This window comes from Bos taurus, chromosome 9, assembly GCF_002263795.3.
Source record: "Bos taurus isolate L1 Dominette 01449 registration number 42190680 breed Hereford chromosome 9, ARS-UCD2.0, whole genome shotgun sequence".
In the NCBI taxonomy this organism is placed as follows: domain Eukaryota; kingdom Metazoa; phylum Chordata; class Mammalia; order Artiodactyla; family Bovidae; genus Bos; species Bos taurus.
Genome location: NC_037336.1, coordinates 648,351 through 669,514, shown reverse-complemented (window position 1 = coordinate 669,514; position 21,164 = coordinate 648,351). Strand labels below are relative to the sequence as shown.

At 37.7% G+C, this 21,164-nt stretch overlaps 1 protein-coding gene across 11 annotated transcripts in view; it reads right to left on the bottom strand.

Moving 5' to 3' along the window:
- Positions 1 to 315: 315 nt before the first annotated feature.
- PHF3 (PHD finger protein 3) overlaps positions 316 to 21,164 on the bottom strand; it is a 105,786-nt gene continuing 84,937 nt past the window's right edge. For 8 of the 11 annotated variants that reach the window (XM_024996622.2, XM_059889705.1, XM_059889706.1 and 5 more), the window contains 3 exons: positions 19,135 to 19,224; positions 16,934 to 17,129; positions 13,878 to 16,721 (listed from right to left, as the gene is read on the bottom strand). In XM_024996622.2, coding sequence (XP_024852390.1) covers positions 14,617 to 16,721; positions 16,934 to 17,129; positions 19,135 to 19,224 — 2,391 coding nt within the window. In that variant the 3' untranslated portion in view covers positions 13,878 to 14,616. Of the gene's footprint in view, positions 12,072 to 13,635; positions 16,722 to 16,933; positions 17,130 to 17,180; positions 18,361 to 19,134; positions 19,225 to 21,164 lie in introns of those variants that run through there. The other 3 variants (XM_024996626.2, NM_001192571.3, XM_059889710.1) reach the window with 3 other exon arrangements.

Here is a 21,164-nt window from a genome sequence, read left to right as displayed (position 1 = left end):
ACCATAAAGAAGGCTGAGCACCAAAGAATTGATGGCTTTTGAATTGTGGTGTTTGAGAAGATTCTTGAGAGTCCCTTCGACAGCAAGGTGATGAAACCAGTCAATCCCAAAGGACATCAACCCTGAATATTCATTGGAAGGACTGATACCAAACCTGAAGTGCCAATACTTTGGCCACCTGATGCGAAGAGTTGACTCATTGGAAAAGACTCTGATGTTGGGAAATACTGGACAGGAGAAGGGGACGAGAGAAGATGAGGTGGTTGGATGGCATCGCTGAGACCACAGACAGGAGTTTGAGCAAACCCCGGGAGATAGATACATCATTATGTTTATGTATATAAAATAAAAAGCTCACTTACATTAACACACATAGAAAAAAAGCACATCTTCTTACATCTGTTATTAAATGGCTTTGCATTTCAGTTCATAATAGCCAAGATTTTCCTTTTTCAGTCCATTAGACACTATTTACAAAGATGAAAAGAGATTTATCAGTTTCATGTCATAATTGGTGTTGCATTTGACACTCATGTAAGGAATTCATGAAAACCTTAAAATATTAAATCTATATCTACATTCTCAGGCTTGGATTAACTTGAAGGTAATTATCAGATGAAAAACATAAACTTATTAATAATCAGGTGGTAAAATGTTTCAGGCTTCCCTGGTGGCTCAGCGGTAAAGAATCTGCCTGCAATGCAGGAGACCCAGGTTCAATCCCTGGGTCAGGAAGATCTCCTGGAGGAGGGTATGGCAACCCACTCTAGTACTCTTGCTGAGAGAATCCCATTGACAGAGGAGCGTGGCATACTGCAGTCCATAGGGTCACACAGAATTGGACACGACTGAAGCGACTAAGCAGCAGCAGCAGCAAAGTATGTTTCATTCTTTTAAGTTTGTATAAAATACAGGTGACTGCCCCGTACTTCGACCTTCTCTAAGAGTTGTCTGTTGTAAACATGAACCAAGGCTTCCAGTTGATCCTCTGCTAAGATCTATTAGTAAAAATGTCCAAACACTTAATACACAATGTCAAAACCCACATTAGACATCAGCAGCTAGTTAGGTTTTCATATGGTGAAAAACAAATTCTTAACTTTTAACCAGGTTTCTGTTTCTCTTTAGAGTTTAATGATTTGAACAATTTCAAATAGTGCAAAATTTTAAAACAAAATGATAAAAATTACCCTAGTTGATTTTAGATCTCTAATTTTGGAAAACAGTTTTTAAAAGATAAACTTTATCTTGTTTTTTGTTTCTGCTAAAGATTTAATACTTTGAAATGAGCAAACTGAACAATAAAACACCAATACAGTATACTAACGCATATATATGGAATTTAGAAAGATGGTAACAAAAACCCTGTGTACAAGACAGCAAAAGAGACACCAATGTATAGATCAGTCTTATGGACTCTGTGGGAGAGAGAGAGGGTGGGGAGATTTGGGAGAATAGCATTGAAACATGTATAATATCATGTATGAAACGAGTCACCAGTCCAGGTTCGATGCACGGTACTGGATGCTTGGGGCTGGTGCACTGGGACGACCCAGAGGGAGGGTAGGGGAGGGAGGAGGGAGGAGGGTTCAGGATGGGGAACGCGGGTATACCTGTGGCGGATTCATTTTGATATTTGGCAAAACTAATACAATATTGTAAAGTTTAAAAATAAAATTAAAAAAAAATTAAGCTAGAGAGGATAGTAAATTTAAAGTGGCAGGAGAGAAGTGGACAGAACAAAGATGTTTACAATGAACAAAATGCTAATAAAATCCATTTGATTATATAGACCCATCAGTTCAGTTCAGTTCAGTCACTCAGTCGTGTCTGACTCTTTGCGACCCCATAAATCACAGCACGCCAGGCCTCCCTGTTCATCACCATCTCCCGGAGTTCACCCAAACCTACGTCCATTGAGTCGGTGATGCCATGCAGCCATCTCATCCTCTGTCGTCCCCTTCTCCCAACCCCAATCCCTCCCAGCATCAGAGTCTTTTCCAATGAGTCAACTCTTCGCATGAGGTGGCCAAAGTACTGGAGTTTCAGCTTTAGCATCATTCCTTCCAACGAACATCCAGGACTGATCTCCTTTAGAATGGACTGGTTGGATCTCCTTGCAGTCCAAGGGACTCTCAAGAGTCTTCTCCAACACCACAGTTCAAAAGCATCAACTCTTCAGCACTCAGCTTTCTTCACAGTCCCAACTCTCACATCCATACATGACTACTGGAAAAACCATAGCCTTGACTAGACGGACCTTTGTTGGCAAAGTAATGTCTCTGCTTTTGAATATGCTATCTAGGTTGGCCATGATCACACTTAAATTTGGAAAATGGGTGGATTGAGTGACTGAGTTTGGAAAGACCAGGTATATGGAAGGAAGTTCACAGATTTGAGAGAAACTTTGGAGCTTGAGGTGCCTTTAAAGTAACTCAAGCAGAGTTCAACTAGAGATTTGTGTACTTGTAGATAGAACTTGATGCCAAGAGCATGGCTGAAACTTCGGGAAGGCCCAAGATACAGAATTTTCATAGCACCACCACTAACTGCTCATTTATGTGAAGCAGAAATGCTGCTACCTTATCAGTAAACAGGATGTTGCAACCATCCAGCCATCACATGACAGCCTCCCTAGGCAAGCCCTGAGACAACAGGATGCCCACCATCTAGCCATCAGTTGATGAACCAACAGTGCATGCTGAAGACTCAGGATGAAGACAGGATATCAGGATACTGGCCCCAGATAGCTGACATGTGTATCAAAGGAATGATTTCACTGAGCCCAGACTCTTGCATCTTCCCATACATAGAAAAGCACTTATTTCCTTGAGATGTTGGATTTTCTTTAACAGTACTCTTCTGATCTTCTGACTACCTGGTCTTCGTTGATTACATCCTGGCTGGCCCCCCTCACTCTATCAGAATAGTCCTTCAGAGTGATTTCAGAGTACTGGCTCCCAGGTTTCAAGTCTTCAGAAAATCCATCAAATAAAACAGAATTCTCACCTTTTAGTTTGTGCGTTTTTTCCAGTTACTTATCCCCCCTCACCCAGGTAATAGTAAACAGTTGATTCCAGTAAACAGTATGCCAGAGAAATAACTGCCAGAGAAATAACTATCAATACATATATATATATATATATATATATATATAATATATTTAATGACTAATTTGTTAACCTAATCTTATCAAAAAAAGCATCAGTGCCTTGGAATAAAGCATCCAATTTCTTTACACATTCACCCTTAACTAGTTAAAAGAAAAACCTCATTTTAACTTGGTACCACAATATACTCCTTCACTGTGAAAGAATTACAAATAGGGATAATATATGTGGCCAACTCCAGAACAAAAGAATACAGGATATGAGTATGAATGTATAGATGTATTTTGATCCAAACATGGAAAAAAAACTAACATAATTGTGATCAAAATTTGTAATCTCCCCACCCCCACCCCCCCAAAAAAAGGGCAAGAGTCTTAATTAGAGTAACTATTTTAATGTTTTTTCTTTCTTTCTCCACTTTTATTTGATGGATTTTCTGAGGACTTCAAACCTGGGAGCCAGGACTGTGAAATCACTCTGAAGAATTGCTCTGATGAAGCGAGGGAGGTGATTTTTTACGTATTTCTTTAGTAAATGGTTCTGTTCAAATCAGCTACAATCTTGGTGACAGAACCATCCTTCTAGAAACTCTCCAAAAAGTACTATTAATAGAAGTACTTGGCATGTGATTAAAGCAGGAAGAGATGGTGCAGAAAGCTACCTGGATTTGGATGGGATAAATTTAACAGAAAATGTCAAATGTATTCTTTTTAATGGCTAATACTCCATTGTGTATATGTACCACAGCGAGCCTATTATACAGAGTGAAGTAAGCCAGAAAGAAAAACACCAATACAGTATACTAACGCATATATATGGAATTTAGAAAGATGGTAACAATAACCCTGTATACGAGATGGCAAAAGAGACACAGATGTATAGAACAGTCTTTTGGACTCTGTGGGAGAGGGAGAGGGTGGGATGATTTGGGAGAATGGCATTTAAACATGTATAATATCATATATGAAACAAGACGCCAGTCCAGGTTCAATGCATGATACTGGATGCTTGGGGCTGGTGCACTGGGACGACCCAGAGGGATGGTATGGGGAGGGAGGAGGGAGGAGGGTTCAGGATGTGGAACACGTGTATACCTGTGGCAGATTCATGTTGATATATGGCAAAACCAATACAATATTGTAAAGTTAAAAAAAAAAACAAATTATAGCCAACCCAAGTTTTACCTAAAAAAAAAAAAGTGTTACTCATTTTAAGGGAATTACTAACATTCTGTATTAATTTTTAGTTCATTTTTATAAACAAATTTTCATTAAAAATTATGAACAAGTTTTATATTAAAAAAAAAAGAAAGAAAATGTCAAGACTAAAATGAGCTTCCCTGGACACAAATACTGCTTTTTTTTAAATTTTATTTTATTTTTAAACTTTACAATATTGTATTAGTTTTGCCAAATATCTACATTGAAGAAACATCATCCTTAAATTTTATAAATCCCATGGCAACAGCATATGAACCCATAGGTTTTCAAGGTTGTGTCTGGGAAGTTATTATAAATAATCAAGAATTACAATTAACTGAATTAGGAGCAAAGGGTGGCTCAAATGTAGGTGACTGTGATGGGACAGCCTGTGGATACAATGTGTGCAAAAATAGGGGGTAAATATATAGTAAATGGCATAACTTTTTCTTGTAGCTGCTTGCCACATTGAGCTGGAAACACATGTGACCAGTCTGTACTGTTTGAATAATCTTTGCCTCCACCAATCTCTATGTATACCTGACCAATTATTTTCTTACAGTTGTTTGTGCTCTGGGTTGGGTGGGAAGGTATTGTGAAAACAATACTTCCTTTTCAACTGCAAAATGCATGGCTAATCCTTACATTAAATACATTGATCCAGATTACAGAATGAGAAATCTTCAGTTCAGATCCTTAAATTTTGGTACTACTGAAACTGAAGGTTTAATTGTATGGATAGGAAAAGCTCAAAATGAAGAAAATGGTTTTCTAGCAATTGGCCTCCACAATCAGACCTTGAAAATAGCAGTTAACTTAGGAGATTAAGTATCTCTGTATCTATGATTTATAGCAATGGGACATTCTGTTGTAATAAATGGCATCATTTAATCATAATTCAAAATCAGACTCTTATTAAAGCCTACCTAGATGGCAACCTAATTCTGAGGATACTGATACAAACAAAAAATGTGTTGCTTTAAACTATGAAGGTATTTGTTATCTAGGAGGCTTTGAATATGGCCAAAAGGTAAATATTGTTACTCAAGAGATTTTTAAAAGAAATTTTGCTGGCAAAATTAAAGATGTATTTTTTTTAGGATACAAAAAAAAAAAAATGAGTTAATTAAATCAGGATACAATGTTTGTAATGCTGATGAATAAGATTAGGTTAACAAATTAGTAACTTAAGTATACAATACATATATATATGAATGTATTGATAGTTATTTCTCTGGCATACTGTTTACTGGAATCAACTGTTTTCTATTACCTGAAGTACTTTAAATGTTAACAGTTCTTTTTTTTTACTTTTTTTTTTTTACTTTTATTTTTAAACTGTACAATATTGTATTAGTTTTGCCAAACATCGAAATGAATCCGCCACAGGTATACCCGCGCTCCCCATCCTGAACCCTCCTCCCTCCTCCCCTCGCCACCACCCTCCCTCTGGGTCGTCCCAGTGCACCAGACCCAAGCATCCAGTACCGTGCATCGAACCTGGACTGGCGACTCGTTTCATACATGATATTATACAGGTTTCAATGCTATTCTCCTAAATCTCCCCACCCTCTCCCTCTCCCACAGAGTCCATAAGACTGATCTATACATCAGTGTCTCTTTTGCTGTCTCACATACAGGGTTATCGTTACCATCTTTCTAAATTCCATATATATGCGTTAGTATACTGTATTGGTGTTTTTCTTTCTGGCTTACTTCACTCTGTATAATAGGCTCCAGTTTCATCCATCTCATTAGAACTGATTCAAATGTATTATTTTTAATGGCTGAGTGATACTCCATTGTGAATATGTACCACAGCTTTCTTATCCATTCATCTGCTGATGGGCATCTAGGTTGCTTCCATGTCCTGGCTATTATAAACAGTGCTGCGATGAACACTGGGGTACATGTGTCTCTTTCCCTTCTGGTTTCCTCAGTGTGTATGCCCAGCAGTGGGATTGCTGGATCATAAGGCAGTTCTATTTCCAGTTTTTTAAGGAATCTCCACACTGTTCTCCATAGTGGCTGTACTAGTTTGCATTCCCACCAACAGTGTAAGAGGGTGACCCACCTCCCAGAATATCAGAAATAAAAGCAAAAATAAACAAATGGGACCTAATTAAACTTAAAAGCTTCTGCACATCAAAGGAAACTATTAGCAAGGTGAAAAGGCAGCCTTCAGAATGGGAGAAAATAATAGCAAATGAAGCAACGGACAAACAACTAATCTCAAAAATATACAAGCAACTCCTACAGCTCAACTCCAGAAAAATAAATGACCCAATCAAAAAATGTGCCAAAGAACTAAATAGACATTTCCCCAAAGAAGACATACAGATGGCTAACACACACATGAAAAGATGCTCAACATCACTCATTATCAGAGAAATGCAAATCAAAACCACTATGAGGTACCATTTCACGCCAGTCAGAATGGCTGCAATCCATAAGTCTACAAGCAATAAATGCTGGAGAGGGTGTGGAGAAAACAGTTTTTTTTTTTTTTTTTTTTTAACAGTTCTTTTTATATAAGCTTATAAAATATAGCTGAAGAAAAGACTTTGGTCATTTTATCCAACATCCAATTTATCTGAGTCCTGGTTTTCACTCCATTAGTGTTTATTCATCTGTAAATTGTTTTTAAATGAAATTTAAGTGAGAATAAATTAGTGAAAGAAAAATAAGAAAAAGGTAAAAGGTATTAACCAAAGGAAAAATTTAAATTATTAAGAAAGGAAATATCATAGTCTATTACATGGCTCAGCTATGAATAGTTACAATTGAAATAATGTGAAATTTGAATATGGACCTAAGTAAGCCAAAAATCACTGAGTGATTGTGGGGAGGCAGAAAATGGGGGAAAGGAGAGTTGGCTGTTAAAGGTTAAATCTTTGTCTTCCACAGCAAGTTATCAAAAAATATTCATTTTTTTAAGTTAAAAAAAATAGCATATACATGTCACTCACAAATATAAAGGCAAATATCCTAAGAAACGTCTAACAGATTTGAAAGCAGTTACTTCTGGAGAGCAGTGCTAACACTGTTGGGTTTTGTTTATAAACCTGTAGAATTTCTTGACATTTTAAGCCATGTACTTATATGACTGATCAAATATTTAAGTTAAACTTCATTTACATTTAACTATTCAATTCTACGGAGAAGACAATGGCAGCCCACTCCAGTACTGTTGTCTGGAAAATCCCATGGATGGAGGAGCCTGGTAGGCTGCAGTCCATGGGGGCACTAAGAGTCGGACACGACTGAGCGACTTCACTTTCACTTTTCACTTTCATGCATTGGAGGAGGAAATGGCAACCCACTCCAGTGTTCTTGCCTAGAGAACCCCAGGGACAGAGGAGCCTAGTGGGCTGCCGTCTATGGGGTCACAGAGAGTCGGACATGACTTAGCAGCATTCAATTCTACAGGTCTCCAAATTGAGCTTAAAACAGGTTCTGAATAATGTTATTCAAAATTTTTGTCCTGATATCTGTACCTTTAAAAGCATAACTGAGGAAGTCCATTTTGCCCAAACATCCGTTACTAACATAATTGTAAACATTTGCACCCCTCTCTCCATTTAGACTGGGAGGTAGTTATCATTGCTGTTGTTACTTATCATTTTCAGTTTGGGATTTACGACAATTTTGCCACCAAAAAAACCACCTGACAGCACATGACTGACAGAAAGTACTAACAGGTAGAACACGACAGTAAGGAGGAAAAAAATCTTAGTAATAAGGAGCATGTGTAAAGTTGAAAAGAAAAACTCTATAGTTATCTATTAAATGGAGAAAAGATTTTACACACATAGGATTGATGCACATTTAACTTCCGAGTGCTATTAAAAAGCAAAATCTGCCTGTTCAGATTCCAGTCTATACAAACAAGCTAAGTGAACAGTTTATCACTGCAAAATCTGAGATTTTTTTTTTACTTACTTTTGCCCCTATACTGCAATCAGAAAGCTAGTTTAGAAAAGCTCCAGAATGAAAGTTAAGAACTTTCGTGTCATTTGATGAGATACAAATGCCCCCATACATACTATTACCATCAACATTAGAAAATGTGTGAGCAAAATATAATGTAAGGCAAAACTGCAAAGTCTCTATGCACTGATTCAAAAGTTTTGTTTTTTAACAGAAACCACACAACTCCAACATATGCTGAAAAACTGCCATAAATTTGCTTTAGTCCATACCATTTAACTTTGGAATTATTGAGATCACAAATGCTCTAAATAAATTCTTTTTGATAGTTGACTTTTAAATGTACACATTTTATGCATAAAGGCAAGAAAGTTGTTCTAGGAAGGTTATGAAGGCTTCGCCTAAATCACACACCCTTCACATTGGGTTTTTCTTTAAAGAGTCACCTCCCAAAGTATAGCTGAAGGACCCCTGAGGACCCCTAGATATTCTCAGGGAATCCACAAAAAGAGTGATTCCTTTCTCAACAACAAATCCATGGGAAGTCAGATTTCCTTCATCATATTTTGAACAAAATGACACTACTACTAAACATTAAATACAGAAGAGAGTCCAGCCATCTTAAGTCAGACGTTAGAGATGTACAAATATGAAAACCACCACTGTATTAACTAAATTGACTTAGCTTGGAAGTTATGTTATATAAAATGTTATTAACACAGAGTGAGATTACTGTCAAACAAGTATTTCTTTTTACAATTAGGGTACTCAAAGCTGGTGTTCTGGGACAACCCAGAGGGATGAGATGGGGAGGGAGGGGGAGGGGGGTTCAGGATGGGGGACACCTGTACACCAGTGGCTGATTCATGTCAATGTATGGCAAAAAAACTACCACAACATTGTAAAGTAATTAGCCTCCAATTAAGATAAATAATTTAAAAAATAAAAAAGTGCTCATGATAAAATTTTGATTTCTAATATGCTAAGTATAGACAATTCGTAAAAACAAAAGCTCTTTAGAGGTTTCAATAATTGTTAAGAATATAAAGGGGTCTTGAAACTAGTTATCTTTGAGAACTGCTGCTTCTCACAGCTGGCATCTTACATTCAGATGCCTTCTATACCTCACTGCAAGCACTGAATAGGGTACTACTCACCACTGAATTCCAAGAATTGAGCAAATGCCTGAAGAATAGGCACAAGACTGAAAATTGCAACCTAGAGTCTGTAGGTAAAATTCATAGGTCAAAATGGTTAAAATATTTTTTCACCTTAAAATCCAAAATTTCATGTGGTAAATTATCAACATTTGTTTTTGCTATCCTAAAGTGATGACGGTGTTGAGGATGATTTCCTATGTGACATGCTTTTCCAGCACAAAATAAAAATAATAAAAAACTTTCAGATAATTTTACTACAAATGGCATGATGCTTCTGTAACAAAAGTGATGAATATAAACATGAGAACATTTTTTAAAGTAAGCTGAAACACCTTAGCCAAGAAATTACTTCTAGCTATTTACATAATTTTTGTGTTTTGTACCCTCTTGCTCTACACATGAATTAATGAAATTCTTTATGAAACAAATCAAAAAATCAGGGTGTTTAGCACCTTCATAATAGAAGTAACCAATTTTACTCATGATTTGCTTTGGAAAGCAAACTACTTATTAACTGGTAAAGTTATATATAGCTGTTTTCAGTATTTTTAACAGTGGCTGGGCATAAATCAAGTTCTGTGCATTCTAGGAGCTTGCTGATGAAGAACCAGGTCTTATTAAAGCAAATAGTTCAATGTATGAACACATCAGTTGCATTATATCCATCTCCTCAGATTCCTCAAAAACTTTAGGTCAGGTTGCTACTTACTAATGACCACAAAGGGCAATAAACATAATCAACACTTGACTTTTATGTTATCACACATACAAAAACATGTTAATATTCAAGAAGCTTGTCACTCCATTTTCTTCTCTACTGTTTGTATTTTTCCTTAACTTTTAAGCATTTACATGGCCTTAGATGTTTTACTCAAAAGCAGAGACATTACTTTGCCAACAAAGGTCCGTCTAGTCAAGGCTATGGTTTTTCCAGTGGTCATGTATGGATGTGAGAGTTGGACTGTGAAGAAGGCTGAGCGCCAAAGAATTGATGCTTTTGAACCACAGTGTTGGAGAAGACTCTTGAGAGTCCCTTGGACTGCAAGGAGATCCAACCAGTCCATTCTAAAGAAGATCAGTCCTGGATGTTCTTTGGAAGGAATGACGCTAAAGCTGAAACTCCAGTACTTTGGCCACCTCATGCAAAGAATTGACTCATTGCAAAAGACTCTGATGCTGGGAGGGATTGGGGGCAGGAGTAAAAGGGGAAAATAAAGGATGAGATGGCTGCATGGCATCACCGACTAGATGGACGTGAGTTTGAGCGAACTCTGAAGTTGGTGATGGACAGGCAGGCCTGGCGTGCTGCAATTCATAGGGTCACAAAGAGTTGGACACGACTGAGCGACTGAACTGAACCGAGATGTTTTATAACTCCAAAAGACTTGTAATTAAGATCTCGTTCACTACAATTTAAGCAAGTTAATAATGTAAATAATGGCCCTCAAAGTTGTAAATCTCAATCCCTGGAATGTATAAATAGGCTAGGTTACACAGGGAAAGGAGAATTAAGGTCACAGATGGAATTCAAGTTGCCAATCAGTGGACCATAAAGTAGGACTGTCCTGGACTATCTGTATAGACCCACTGTGCTCACAAGGGTCATTAAAAAAGTGGAACAGGAAATAAGAAGGGTCAGACATGGCAGAGAGTAAAACTCATGTCACTGATCTGGAAGACAGAGAGAGGCGCTATGCGGCAAAGTAGGTGGGTGGCCTCCAGAAGATGGAAAAAGAAAGGAAATGAGTTATTTTCAAAGCCTCCAGATAAGGAATGCACCCTCTGACACCAGAGAAACACATCAGACTTTACTTCATAGAAGTGTAAGATCAATCTGTGTGATTTCAAGCCACTAAACTTGTAATAATTTGTCACAGCAGCAAAAGGAAACTAATAAAAGAGGACTGGCAAATGAGGGTTTGAAATGAATACAAACTTTGCACATCTGTACAGAACCCATAGACTTTCGGCCATGTCTTCTTGCTCATTCTGAGGCATGGGTGGTCCACAGGTAGATGAGACAGCAGGAAAAAAGGCTGTGAAAGCTAAGTGCACTCATAAGGCTTCTGTCCCTCTTCCATTCTCCAGCCTCAGAGCACAACCACACCACTGGACTTCGGAGAAAAAGTAGAACTGAGCTAGGATTCAAGTTCTGACAACAGCAATATAACCTCAGGGCAGTACCGGTTTCTGAGTACCAGTTTCCTCAGCTCTAAGGTAAGTCTTCACCTTGCAGGCTGACCAAGGTTCACATAAAGCACTCAGCATGAGGTCTGACCCACAGAGGGTACATGAAAGCTTTCTTATGGACACAAGGATTACAAGGAGTGGACTTGGTAAGCGCTGAGACATCCTGGTACATTTTACTTAACAAGTGTTTAAACTATCATAAGATTGTTATAAATTTTTTAAAGCATCAAACTGTTTTTAAAGACCAAGCTTTTCTTAAAACAGGAGAAACAGAGAGGTGACTTTCACTAGTTTGTGTAAGGAGGTTGGTAGGTGAGACAAAGCATGAGAATGGCTTTGGAGCTACTGCTCCTCACTGAAAACTTTTCTCATTTTCCCTTTCTTTTCTCACAAAACCCTCAAAATACTCAATATATCCATACTTACTCTCCACAGTAGTCAGTCCCTGGGGTTAAGAGACCTGGTTCCAGCATTCAGTAGCCCTGCAATCCCAGAGGATGGTCATTACTAACAGAGAGCTATATGGAATCTACCATGATTCTACTAGACATGAACAAAGAATTTTACATTTCCCAGCTATACGTATAAAAACTATTTGCTAAGAGTAATCAAAAACTGACTTAAAGGCTTTCCTCAGGTGGTTAACCCATTCTTCTTTACTTGTATCTTGCAGAAGAAACCTGCTGTCTGATCAGTTGGATCAGTGAAAGCACATTTACTGAGATATAAATTGTTGATTTTCCACACCTGTGGATTTTCATCTTTGAATTCAACATCAGATGGGGGGAAAAAATTCCAGAAAATTCCAAAAACTAAAACCTGAGTTTACTGTACACTGGAAACTATTAACATAGCATTTGCCTCATATTTACAACTATTTACATAGTATTTACATTGTATTACACTTACAAAATTATAAGTAATCTAGATAGACATGATGTGAAGTATATAAGTACATAGGTTATATGCAAATTTATGCCCTTTTATATAAGGGACTTGAGCATCCATGGATTTTGGTATGGGGCAGGGTGGGGGGGGTGGGGGGCAGCCAGGAACCAGTTATGAAATAAAAAACCTAAGGTTTCTTTGGTTTGGGGGCTTTTTTTTTTTTTTGGTAAAACCTTAGTAACAATTTCTTCATAATGATGCAAAAGCTGACTGACCTTAGTTTTTTTAATCTGCACTGATTTGTTTTCTAACAAGCTAGTTTCCAAAAGAAAAAGTGCAAATTAAAAAAAAAAAACAAAAACAATTTTATTTAAATACAAATCCTCTTGTTTCAGAACCTGTGCTGTATGCTGTGATTAGCCCCTCAGTTGTGTCCAACTCTGCGACCCCATGGACTGTAGCCCACCAGGCTCCTCGGTCCATGGGGATTCTCCAAACAAAAACACTGGAGTGGGTTGCCATATCCATCTCCAGGGGATCTTGCCAACCCAGGGAATGAACCCAAGTCTCCTGCACTGCAGGTGGATTCTTTACCATCTGAGTCACCAGGCAAGCCTGTTTCAGACTCCAGGTGATGATAAATTTCATCGGATAAGGATGACAAAAAAAAGGGACTTCAAATTGTTGCAAATTAGACAAAATGATTTGGTTTTGAATTTCCACTCATTTTCTCTCCAGTTAAAAACAGCAAGGCTGATTCAGTTTCAAAACCCATTATCTGTAAACTTTTTAGGAAAATAAACTTATCTTCCTAATTTTGTGAAGTCATGTGTATTTTTCTTCACTAATACAGGTAAATACAAATACTGGCTTTTCTTTCTCTCCTTTTGGTCTCAAGGATTAGCATCATTTGGTAGCTACTACTTTAAAGCAATCAATATAGTATTATGCAATTTAGGGTGGAAATAAATTTAGGTTTGGATTAACAATAGCCTACCTGTGCTTTCAAGAAAAATGAGCATACAACATTATAATTATTTACTCCCCAAACAAGCTAGGGCTAATTACACATTTTACAAAGAGATTCACATGTTTCTCTTAAATAAAAGTCCTATGGTCTTACAATAATTAGTGTATCAAATTCTGATGGTGCACCAGTTTTCAGAAACATACCTATAAATTGGATTACAGCTGCAGTTTTTCAGCAGTAGCTCTAAATTCTAGTCTCATCAGAACTACATGATTTATCTCAATAGTCTATAATCTAAGATAAAGAAATCATTTTTCCCCTCATCTTACTCAACCTATAAGTTGAGTAACAGAAAAACAATGTCTAAAGGTATTTAAAGCCTCAAAGAAGAAACTCTTTTACTACTGAATTTCAAATCACACACACAAAATAGGTGAGAAATTCTTTTATCATATTTAGAATCAAAATATCCCTTAAAATATTTACATTTTACAGTAAAAAGGATAGCAAAACACAAAATCATGTACAAGCTTAAGTATTCAAGTTTCTGAAGAGCCAAAAAGAAAAGAATAATAATGGACTACCACAAAGCTGTAGCACAATAATAAACGCCTTCAGTGAGTGCAGATTAAAAGCAATACATGTACTCCTTGGGCTTTGATTCTTGGTCAAAAACTGCCGAACAAAATGATTAATATAATCTGATTATGAAGTTGCTTGGCTTTTTGTTGCTCCTCTAGAGTTTCTTTAAAAACAGTGCAATTTAAAACAAACTTACAGAGTACACATTACTCTCAAATTAGTCATTATAGAAAGGACATTCACTAGAGGTGGTAAATATATTCCACAGTTAACCATATTTACCAATTAAGGAATAAAACTAAAATTTCTAAGCCTTTATTGCATATTAATAAAACAAATCTTTGAATATACAGCAATGTAAATTTTAAAAAATATTAATTCCTGTAACTAGGGCTGTTGGTATGAAGAAGGGATGATGAGCACTGGTACAGAGCACTCTGCACCAACACACACAATTTATTCTTCTGCAAACCACCAATATTAAAAATTCAAAAGATGGCACAAAAGATCCTAGCAGGCAGTCATGAAGTTTCAAAGACACGACATTGAACAGTTATTAAATGCACCCCTACAGCCGCCCGCTGGCTTTACCTCTTGCTCTTAGCTCTCTCAGCGTGGTCCCTGTCTTTGTGGTACCTGTCTCTGTCCTTCTCTCCCTCTCTATGCTTACTCTTCTCCCGCTCCTTGTCCTTCTCCTGGTCCTCGCCCTTCGGCTTGTCGGGCTTCCTGTCTGCACTTCTGCTCTCCCTGTTCGCCCTGCCGTCTGCCCCGCGCTCCCCATGAGGCAGCCGTGCCCGCTCTTTATCCTTATGACCTTCGTCCCTGCCCTTCCTGTCTCTGTCCTTGTCCTGGGCTCTGTCTCTGCGCCTGTGCCTTTCGGGTTCCTGCTCCCACTCCTTCTCGTGGCGCTCTCGTCTCAGGTGGTGTGAGTCACTGTAAAACCTCTGACGATCCCCCTTGCCCCTGTTAAATGGTCTGTCCGGTTGCTGCTGGTCTTGCCTACCCCACGGGTCACTATGGCGCCGTTCCGGCCTCCGAATGTCTTTAACTTGGTAAAAATTCTGTGGGCCCAGATACCTTGATGCTTGTGAGAGGGGACCCATCATACGCTGCGGCTGGCCAGTCAGATGGACAACAGGTGGCCAGGGAACCAAGGGATTTGGGGCAAAGCCAAAGCCTGGAGGGGGAAGTAACGGGGGTGGCAAATGTGGAGGAAATCCAAACATGCTTTGTGGGGGGAAATTAGGAGGTCCCGGAAATGGAAACCCAGGTGGGCTAGACTTGAGATGCTGAAGGCTGGGCTGCTGCGGCCTTATGGGTGAAAAGTTTGCACTTGTTCTGGGGCTGGTGCTTCTCGAAGTGAAACTGATGCTTTTAGAAGGAAATTCGGATTGACATGTGTTTCCAACCTCAAAATGAGATGCTGTTGCTGCTGATCCTCTTCGAAATGGGTGCACAGTTTCAATATTTTGCATTAAAATCTCCTGTAAGGGTTTTGCTTGTTCCACTTGAGAAGACTGTATGTTTTCTACTGATGGTGAGTCTTGTACAGCTCCTGAATCGTCATTGTGCTGAACACAGGGGCTTTTTTCTACAGAAGGCATCTTCTCCTCCACGCTGCTCTGCTCAGTTAAGTGCGATGGGCCAGGCAGCGGCGGCTTCTCTCCATGACGGCAGCCTTCTCCTTCTCTGTTTTCAGGAGTAGTCACCTGCTGACTTCTTCCAGCTGCTTGCCGAGGATCCCTTTTAAGGTTGATAAACTGCGGGGCCCTTGTCGTGTTAGTAACAGCATTTTCACTGCAACTCACGTTACCATCTACATTTCCTCTCCCTACATTAGACCTACAGGGAGGACTAGTATTTGAAGTCCTGTTATCTTGTAAATTATTCTCTTGATCTTGTAGCAGCTGTTTTAACACTCTCTCTTTACTCTCCACAGTGTCCTCTTGTTTTGACTGAATTGATAAATTTGTTAGGAATGCTTCTGTAGAAACATCTGGTGGTTTACCTCTGAGACTAAGACTTGTCAAAGGCCCAGCAGAAACTGAAGAGACCCCCAGTGCAGACGTCTCTTCTCCTATTGCATTATCTGTCAATTCTGAAGGGCTATCTCCTTTAACTTTCACTTCCTTGGCTTCACCACCAGTTGCTTCTCCTGTATCTATCGTCCCTGCTTTTGGATTAGCTTGCTCATTTATAAATGGAATTTCTTTAGGAGTGTTTTGTTCTGTCCCTAACTGAGCTTGTTCGTACATTTGACCAGCGGTGCCCAAAAGGCTCTGAAGGATATCATCCACAGGAAGAGGTTTATTTGCTAATTCCAGAGTAGAAGGTTGATTTTCCCAGCCAATCAAGACCCCAGGAAGGAATCTTAAAGGTTTTGGTGGTTCTTGTTTGGTGACTTCCAATAAAGGTTCAATGACTGTTGGAAGGTCTTCCTGAAGAGTTTGCTGAGGCTTATTTCTCTGTTTGTGTAATACGGTTGTAAAAGAATTAAAAAAGTCGCTTTCTTCCTCTGCTGCCCCCTCTGTGGATACTTCTGTCTTGCTTTTCTTGTCAGGTGGCACTGTCACCGGTGCGCTGTCAGACGTCTCAGCTGTGCGACCAGCACCAGCACCAGCACTGTGCTGCCGCTTCAGCCTCTGACGAATAATCAAGCCCAGCAACAGATTAGGTCTATGCAATTCAAGGCCTGTACAGAATCAAAAACATCAATCGAGAGTCATTTTCAACCATTATAATAAAGAGTAAAATTCTGCTTACTACAGTCTCCTAAACAGGTGCCTGTTCCTGTCTGGGCAGATCCTGAGGGCCAAGACCCAAGAAGGAAAGCAGGCTCAGCTTTCCCACTCTGGCCCTCTCACCCCATTTCATTCAAATTCTACTAATTAAACAGATACCTACCAGGTCCGTCAAAGGGCACGAGAGGGTGTGGGATTTTATCCATAGCGCCCAGAGGGATAAGGTACATGTCTTTGACCTGCTTCATGTTGTTAGCAGCCACTCCATAGCGCTTCCTGCTACTGAAGTATGCAAACAGCAAAGTATAAGAAATTTGATCTTCTTCAGTCACAGGTGTGAAGCGAACCACACAAATTTCCTATTCAAGAAAATAACAAATAATAAAAATAATAACCTAAACAATAGCTTGGTTTTAAATACCATTCTCAATTATAAAAATCTATTATGTTTTCTGACACCAAGTAATAACATGGCTTACCAACTTAAATGCAGATATGAATACTATAAGGAAACAACTTTTAGGAAAAGATCTGTGCTGATCCAGAGGTGGATATGTTTCATCTGAAAGTGTTTCACAGAAACTCAGTCCTAAAGTAATTAATTTGTTCAAGGTGACACACTTATCAGTGGCAAAGAAGGTATTTGAAGCCACATGTCTTGATATCTATACCAAGTCCTATTTCCAATGTTATAACTTTTACAGACGGCTGTCTATATTCTCAGCACACTGCAAATTAATAGCAGCCACCACCACTGCCCCACTATTACAAACACAGAGAAATGCACAAGTCCACTGATATTCCAACTTACAGGAACTGAATCTAGGAATAAAGGGGGCTGAGTGAAATGACCTCAAATACACATAGGCCATAAATTTTATAAAATCATTTGGCATACTCAGAAACTTATTTGCTTGCCTCTGAGTTCTCGGCTTTGTTTCAGATTTAAAAAAAAAAAAAATTGTCCCAATTTGGTGTTAACTTGGTAGAATGAAAAACAGATGTTTTTTCATGAAAGTATACAATCAAAAAGTGGAGTCAGGTCAACCACAAAGCCTAAACTGATGCAAGACCATAGGAGGAGAGTGAGTGAGCTGGACTAAGGCTCCAACTCTTAGATTTGTCACCTCGAATGCCCTTATCTGGAGGCAATAACTGTGACAGTGTCTTGGTCAGTTCTAGATGGAGGCACACTATGCCATTATTTGCGATAATAAAGGGGCAGATGAAGAGCAATTCCCCAAATGTCCAAGAGTAATATTTCCCAACACTTTTCCTGACTTTCACTATCATAAGAAAGTGAAAGCAAATAAATAAAACTTTTTTATAGTGCTTCAAAGTTTTATCTGTATTCTAACACTGTATCAGTTTAAATTCAACAATCTATATTAGAAAAAAAAATTATTTTCAGCTAAAGAGCATCCATTTTGATTACTAACCTTACTAAAGACTTCTGATCATAAGAGAAAAAAATTAAAGTTCATTTATTCAAGATTTATTTTTTGAATGTCTGTAACATGCTGAGTATTAACATCCTTGGAGAGAAAAATGATTTCTTCTAATGATTAAATATTCCTGTGTAGCAGTGTTCTATGAGTTAAAGAAATGATAGAAGATATAGAGAGAAAAGAAAAAGAGAAATATTGCTGTAAAGGTTATTAACTATATCCCAGTATCTATCCTCCTCATTTCCTACTAGAGAGCCCTCTAAACCTTCGGTTGGGCACATGGCCATCCAACAGAGATCATACTTCCCAGCCTAATAGAGTATAAGCTCTTGCCAATGGCAGTTAGAGGAAGTGAAAAGAAAACTGCACATTCCAGGTCTTGCTTTTAAAACAGCTCAACAGCCATTTTTCTTTTTTCCCCCACTTGGAGCTGATAAATCAGCTTTGACTTTGCTTGATTGCTAAGGGCCACAGTCTTAAAAACAATAAGACAGAAGAGCCCAATCCATGAATGATCTAACAACTCAAAGACTCTAAATTACGGACCTACCTAACATAACAGGAAAAGTTTATTTTTTTGAGCCACTGTATTTTAGGATCTCTGTCTCAACAGCTTAGCCTGTGCCCCAACCAAAACAAATGTCTATAATCAAAGCAAGGCAACATTCCAGAATGAATCTCAATACTTATTCTAAAACATTCCTTTCAAAACAATGATAGAAATCACTGAGACAGCATACCAAAAGTGGGAAAAGAAAAAAAAAAAAAAAAAACTAAAGGAATAATGGGTTTGAGCCTTAGCCAATGGCATATTATGTCAATATAGGTCCTCCCTAGGGGACCTTGCATAAGAAATCTCAGTGGTTTACTTTTCAAATATTTTCACATATTGGTAGAGAGAAAAAGTGCTCCTCACCTTGGTTCCTGAGGCTTTAATTTTTTCCACATAATCCCAAACTGTCTGAGGTGATATCCTACCACCTACTTGAATACTATCTGGTAGGTCCTGTGGTAAAAAATGAAGGTGATCAATGTATACAGTTTATCTTCATTATAATATCTATACTTCATACAAATTTAGCTCTAAGACTAATTTGAAAAATGATTTAAAAAAAGATTATAAAATACATCAACGAATATAAGAAAATATAGGGAGAGCAATTAGGCTTTACCTCAAATGTCAACTCCAAATAACTGAGGTGGATGCTCAAATACAATTAAGAAAGAATCTCAGGTCAAGAAAAAGCAGCAGTGCCAGCATCCCATTCTGACAACCCAGGAAGAATACAGCAGACTTCAGAATATTAGGGGGCACTGTTTTCCCCATCTTTTTTTTTTTTTTGGTGATAGTGAACTGGGGTATGCCTTAGTCACTAACTGCTGGATTTCAGCAGTTATCAAGTTTAACTATACAGTATACTTTTGCACAGAAGAGAATAATATTGTAATTAATGCAAGGTTCATTTTTTTTTAAAGGCCCAATCTAAGAAAAGAGGACTATATATAAAATCAATTATGAGGTATGTAGTTAAGAATATTTGAAACTTTAATCAGTATATTTGTTTTTTGATGAAGACAGAAAAATCATAATCAATATTAATTCAATTAAATTTAAATAATTAATTGCTTTAAATAGTTTATTTAGAATTTTAGTCCAAATCACACTAGAAGTAAGTAGGAAGCAGAGGTGGAGTTCTGAAAAACAACCACATATAAACTGGCTCAGAAAAAAGAATAATAGTTTTGTTTAAAATTAAAAGGTTTCCATAGTTTAGGATTTAATTATTCATTTAAAAGAAGCGTTATTTTCACTGTGGACTGATCTAGACATTTAGAAGACTAATTATGCTATAAGAAAAGCATAATGGGTCTATTGAATTTTTTTCGTATAAAATCAATGTGTTTAAAATATTACTTCCCAAGCGAACTATATGCAAAAGTAATAACTAAGTTGTTTATTAATCAAAAACACAACTAGACAAATAAGTTGATAAATTAGATAAGCAATATTACACTGACTTAAATTAATTTCATTCTAATACAAAGAACAGTTTATCTTAGTCTTAAAAGAAAACAGGCATATGTAAGATTTATGTCTTATAAAACACTGAAAACTTTGCCTTTATGGTCAGCAGACTGAGAATGGATAGAAAATTTAATGTTAAATAGCATAATAGCAAAAAGTAATCTCAACAAAAATACAGTACACATATGCTGATTTATTTTCCTTTTTGCATAAACACAGAAAAGTACAAACTATTCAAAAGAATTTTAAAAAGTCGTACTTTCTCATTTATCATATTACTGATATAATATTGTATATACTATAGTACTACAGCTGCTTATTTCCCACAAATGCTGCTTACTAGTCCTTTCCTATTGTCTCAGGTATAAAGTCAACCAAGGGCACCACTGCAGCAACCACGGTCACTGACCTCAGGACTGTCAACTAGCTGGAAAGTTTCAACTAGGCAGTTGACCCTTGAACAACATGGGGATTAAGGGTGCCCATCCTCTGTGCAGTAGATAATCTCAGTGTAACACATAGTCGGCCTTCTGTATTCACAGTTCCACATCTGAGGATTCAACCAACTGAAGGTCATGTGGTACTGTGGTATTCACTATTGAAAAAATTCATATATAAGTAGACCCAAGTAGTCCAAACTCATGTTACTCAAGGCTCAACTGTGGTCTTTACCTCATTCACAGAAATGGGCAGGTAAGAACCATAGTCATGAAGTTGTGGAAATACAAGCAATAGGGGAATCAGAAGACTTGTTAATAATGAAAAGTTTTCCCAACAGACTAGCACTGGAGGCCATAAACATGTTAATCTTTATGTAAGTCTGTATTTCAAGAAAAACTTAGATATCCATGCAAAATATCCATTAATTTTTAATTGATATAGTGAGTACATCTTGGAAAGAGTAAGACATGGATTTAAAA